Source organism: Scedosporium apiospermum (assembly GCF_000732125.1).
Source record: "Scedosporium apiospermum strain IHEM 14462 chromosome Unknown SEQ_SAPIO_0165, whole genome shotgun sequence".
NCBI classification, from domain to species: Eukaryota; Fungi; Ascomycota; class Sordariomycetes; order Microascales; family Microascaceae; genus Scedosporium; species Scedosporium apiospermum.
The window spans coordinates 286,967-292,206 of record NW_015971866.1 but is presented as its reverse complement, the minus strand read 5'-3'; the positions used below and the strand labels follow the sequence as shown (position 1 = coordinate 292,206).

The window sequence follows — 5,240 nt, the reverse complement described above, 5'->3', positions numbered from 1 at the left end:
TGATGAGGAGGCACCCCGTTTGGAAAATAGACAGGATGATCTGCTTGAGCTGGTTGCTTGTTGGGGGCTGGGCACGTTGATTGAGGGCATTCATTTTCAAGCGTACGAAGTAAGGGATGTGACAAGCTCCCGGGATTAAATACGAGGGGACGTCGTTCATTGCACCCTCTCAATAACCAGGGATTTTTACTCCCTTGCGGGATCGGGAAAAAAAATTGAACCAGTCGATGTGACGAATACGAGACGAGTGAATCGATCATCCTCTTCATCGGGATCGATTGAATTGATTCGTTATCAAGTATCTCTCCATCGAAGATGAAGGTGTGAGGAAGCACACTTGACAATGGCTTTAGCCCGGAACTCACTACGAGTATCTCTTTTGTTCCTTTCAACCGCCCACCTCGGTCTAGCCCTAAGCCTCCGGGTCTCACAGGGGTCTCCGTGCGAAGCAGTTTGTCCGATTGCTGCCGACCACACGAGCGTAGAGCTCCGGTCCCAGATCTGCTCGGATGCCGATTTCTACAACGGTCAGACTGGAACAAAGGCCAGGGGATGCCTCGACTGTTTAAAGGACAGCAATTACGTCCTTAATTACGTCAATGGCTCGGAAAGCGATCTATCCGATCTTCTGTGTGAGTGCCAAATCGAGGCAGAACTACATTTCCTCAGACTTCCGCCAATCCAAAGACTTTTGCTAAGAACAGTGTTGGTCCATCAAGACAATCTCCGCTTTATTCTCAACGATTGCTTAATCTCCAACATCGAAACCTTACCAGATCCCGTCAAGAAAGAGTTTGTTAATGGCACGGGTACCTGCGACCATTTCAGATATGACCTGGGCTTCGATGCGGCGGACCTCCAGTCGACGGACAAGTACGAGCACTGTTCGGCATCGGAGGACGTATCCAAACTCGACCATGATATATGCATTGACTCGCTCAGGCAATGTGGCTACGGATATTTAACAAACTGTATGGAACTCACCTGAACATGACTCGAAGTCTGTGCCACGGCCAGTACGAAAAGCTAACAGGGGGTTTCCTCCAAGTCTTGGAATTCGTAGCCACAGCCTGTTCTCTGAAGCCGAAAGATGGGACCAAGTTCGGACTATCAATCGACATCTTCCGAAAAACATCAAGCAACTCCGCCTCTCCAGATGACGCGGATGGAGACGAGTATTCCGACGACAAAAAAGAGGAGCAAAAAGTTCCCCCCACCGTCATCATCGGAACGGTCCTCGGAGTGTCTGCGCTGTTCGGACTCGCGGCGGCCATGTTCATCGTCCACTTTCGCAGCGAGCGGAAATTCTACCAGGAATCCAAGGAGCGACGATACAGTCGTCTGTTGGCGGCGCGGCTTGATAGAGAGCTACGAGCGGCTCCTCCCCCTGAACCGCCCTGGGACCCGAAGTGGAGGCCTCGAGATCTATTCGACAATGACAAGTGAAGAGAAGGTTGTCGTGGGAAAGGCGTTCCATCGTTGCATTGCGATATTAGGAGGAAGCTGTGGAGGGTTGGGCTAGTGAGACGGCGGCCCTCGTCTATGAGACGGACGGGATCGGATCGGATGACTTGCAGCTCGGGAATAACAGGCCAGTAATGGTGCTGCTTGCGTAGAATGAACAGGGGGTATACTCCGCAGAGGAGGCCTACTACCTTGGTAGAAATTAAAGAGCAATATCGCTATCTGCGACCTCAAGTGGTGACTGTGGTGTCCTGCGACCCATCGCAAGCATCTGATCCGAGGATGTAGCTGCGGGGCGGGGGCAAGAACAATGAACCTCAAGAACTTTATTTCGAACTTTGCGGGAGCCGCGCAGACGTCGACAATACAAAGCTGTGCTCTCCCTGTTCTCCGCGGCTTTCCTTCTAGTAACCAAAACAACCAGCAATTACCTGCAGCTCACTGCTTCCGCTAAAACGAAATTCTTGTTTACACCGAGGCTTAACACAATGAGGTGCGGGTGTGGGTGTGGGTCTTGGCGTCGCCGTCATCGACCCTTGGACTTAGACGGCCCTCCATGTACTTGTTAACGTGAGGCTGCCATAATTTTACCAGGGTGTTGGAGCCTCAGGGGTAGCTGGCGGAGATGGCTTAGGGCACTCGGAGCCCAGACACTACTGAGATCGTCCCTTGGGAAGTGTATATCTAGGAATGATCACTTGGTCACTAGTGGTGAAACATGGTGTCTAGGAACGCCTCCGGATTCACCCTTCCGTTGGCCTCCTACAACGTCATATACCCGCCGAGGGAACCACAATCTGCGGCAGGCAACTTCCCGGCGGCACCATAGTCAGAGTGAACGCCTAAGTCACGCAGAATGATCCCGAGGTGTTCGCCAATCCGGAACGATTCGAGCCGGAGCGATGGCTTGATGCGTCGGAGGAGCAGCTCAAGATGATGGATCAGTCGTCCTCAGCTTCGCCATCTCCATGATCGCAGTATGCCTTCCAATATACGTCCTCGTCCCAGCCCCAAACGTGTTCCGGAGATTTTGAGGAACCGAGTCTGCCAAGCGCTGACTATGAGTGGCGCACGAGGAACATCTGGTTTGTGCAACAGGAGGGATTTCATCGTATTTTGAAGAAGAGACCGTGTCGAGGGATGGTGTTCACCACTGGGGATCACAGATCACGGGAACAGAAACCCGAAAGGGTTTAGCTGCACAGAATAATCTCTCGAATGCTGTCGACATCTAATAAGATTCCACTGAACAAGTACTAGCTAATTGTGGAAACAGAGTTCGGCACCGGGAACGCTTGGTGAAGGAGACTCGCAACCGCCCAGGTTCTTTTCTTAAATCTCTGACGGATAGATCAATGATCAGATACAACGAATAGAGAACATTGGACATAACAGAGGGACATCAGACTTAAATCAAGCAGCCTCAAAAGTTCCCTCTCCCCATCCGTATACCCTTTTCAATCGCCGCGCCAGAATGAGAATCCTGTACCCCTCAATGTGAGACTGATGAGGCCGGTGCACCGTCACAGACTTCTTCACCTCCATGGTTTCAGGCGGGAAAAAGGTATACACAGACCCAAACTTCGGCACCACGGAGAAGCCCACCTCCGCCATGGATGCCTCAAACGCGGTCCAGCTGATGGCGCCGCGTGACTGAGCTTTGGCGAATATTGCCGAAAAGGTCTGGGCTGTCGAGGCACCGACACGGAATTTTTGCGGCGGGAGGGGCGCTGCCTCTAGAGTTTCGTCTTCTGTCGTCGAGGCCAGGTCGTACAGACGAGACGTTGCTGGACGTGTTTTGACTTTGATCTTTGGCTGCTCGGCTGGTTCCGGAACAGGCTCCTCGGTGACAGGTTGAGACATCGGCGGCTTCGCTGCATCCTTCTTCTTCGCTTCTTGCTCCCGTTTAGCCTTTAGCTCTTCATGGCGTTCCAGGATATCAGCCACGCAATCCTCAACAAGGTCAAAATACAAGAATCCCAACTTCTTGCCCACCGCACCAACGACAAAGTCATCGAGGCTCTTCAGCGCAAGCTCAGCGACATCTGGTTCGAGAAGGTTGTCGATGGGAACGACGAAATCGCGCAAATCCACGTTGGCTTTGAGAGTGTTCAGCTCTGATTCCAGTTTCTGCGACTGGGTGATGAACGTTTGGCCGGTTTTACGCGAGATCGACGGAACCGACACCACGGCCGACAGGTCATTAAGAAAGGAGGCTACGACAATGAAATCGGAGAGCGCGTAGAACTCGCTATCATCCAGCCTCTCCCGTTGGTCAGGGCTCAATTCGTAGAGCTCGCCGAGCTTCTTCACCCAGGTGATCGCTTTCGGGGCAGTGGTATCTGCCTGGACCAGACGGAGGATGTAGTGCAACAGCGGATCGGATCTAGTCAGGTCTTCCCAGTTCTTTTTAATGGTAACGCGCGCGTTGCCAGCCGTGTCAACAGCATTGGATACCCTCCTGAAATATTTGCCCACGCTTTGAGCCTGAACCTGGCGTTTGAGGAACCCCTGCTCTCGGGTATACTCTAAGTGACACACGTTGGCAATCTCCTGCAGTATCATGGCCCGGTATGCCTTATCCTTCGGCGGCGCAGTGTCGAGTAGTTGTAAGAGACGACTGATGTATCTCCAAATAGCAGCGGCCTGGATAGAAGCATGGATGGTCTCGAAGAAGGAGGCGCTGACGTATTTATCCGTGTGCACGGGAAGGCGGCGACCTTTTTCATCAGGAAGTAATTCGGGTCGAGTGAAGAAACGGGTATTGACTGCAAACGCCAACACAACAGGTTCGGTGGAGAGCAGACCCAGGTACTCTTCCAAAGAGTCTTGCTGGTCTCGGGCGGTAGCAACCAGGTCAGAAAGAGACAGCTTTGGGGTGGGTGCAATGTTCAATTTCGCGAGGGCGGCGGTCGCCGCCTGATCAGGCTTCTTGGCTCGCTCTTTCGTAACCCTGGTTTTGGAGCCCTCCTCAAGAATATCATCAATGATGATGGTAAGACTCTGTAGGAGGTAAATCTGCCTCATCAGGATCAATTCTCCGGTTGACTGAGGCACACATACTCCAGCTTCGATTGCTGGTCGGAAATCGGCTAGCGTCTGTTCAAACTCGTCTTTGATAACGAACGACTTTCCGTACATATCAGCCTCGAGGAAAAAGGTATAACTGTTCTTGAACGCGTCCACATGGCGAAGGTTCCGCGTGGCCATCATGTTCATAATGAGGCCGTGGTCTCCCGGTCCGCCGCTTTGTCCTGCCGCATACTGCTGAGGAAGCGAGGTCGTTGCGCGGTGCTTGAGTAAGTCTAGCAGGAAATCCGGACCAGATTCTGCCACATCCCGGAGGTTCCATTCGGGTATGAACTTGCACACGTTTCCTAGCGAGGCGTCGAGGGAGTGCTTGAGTACAATGCCGTCACGTGCGCCGACCTTCATGCACTCGGCGCGCTGGCCTTTGGTGAAGGATCGCCAGGCTTGCTGTATGGCCGCAGCATGTTTTTTGTATTTTCGGGCAAGATCCGAGTGCAACTCTTGCACAACTTGATGGCTTTCCTCGTCCATTGTAGGTGATGGTCGGTGTAAACTGCCCGATTTGAGATTGGGGTTGTTAGCTCCAAAGCGTCAATGTGGCGATGGACAGATAGATCTCTGTCCCGTGAAGATTTTGGGCTCTGGGAACTAACGTTTGGGCAGCGCTGCGCCTTAGTGGGATCAAACAGGATATATGCGCTGGTTGTGCCCGCCGCTGAAGCACCACAGACTCGATGAAGAGAGCG

At 52.6% G+C, this 5,240-nt stretch overlaps 1 protein-coding gene and 1 pseudogene across 1 annotated transcript; one reads left to right on the top strand and one right to left on the bottom strand.

Moving 5' to 3' along the window:
- Window positions 1–343: 343 nt before the first annotated feature.
- Window positions 344–1,446, top strand: SAPIO_CDS10251 (uncharacterized protein; the record flags this gene model as incomplete). Its single annotated transcript, XM_016783871.1, has 3 exons — window positions 344–632; window positions 777–901; window positions 1,018–1,446. 3 exons carry the CDS (start codon window positions 344–346, stop codon window positions 1,444–1,446), a joined length of 843 nt encoding a protein of 280 aa, XP_016638717.1.
- A 1,431-nt stretch (window positions 1,447–2,877) lies between these two features.
- On the bottom strand, window positions 2,878–5,025 carry SAPIO_CDS10250 (annotated as a pseudogene; the record flags this gene model as incomplete).
- Between the last annotated feature and the right edge of the window lie 215 nt (window positions 5,026–5,240).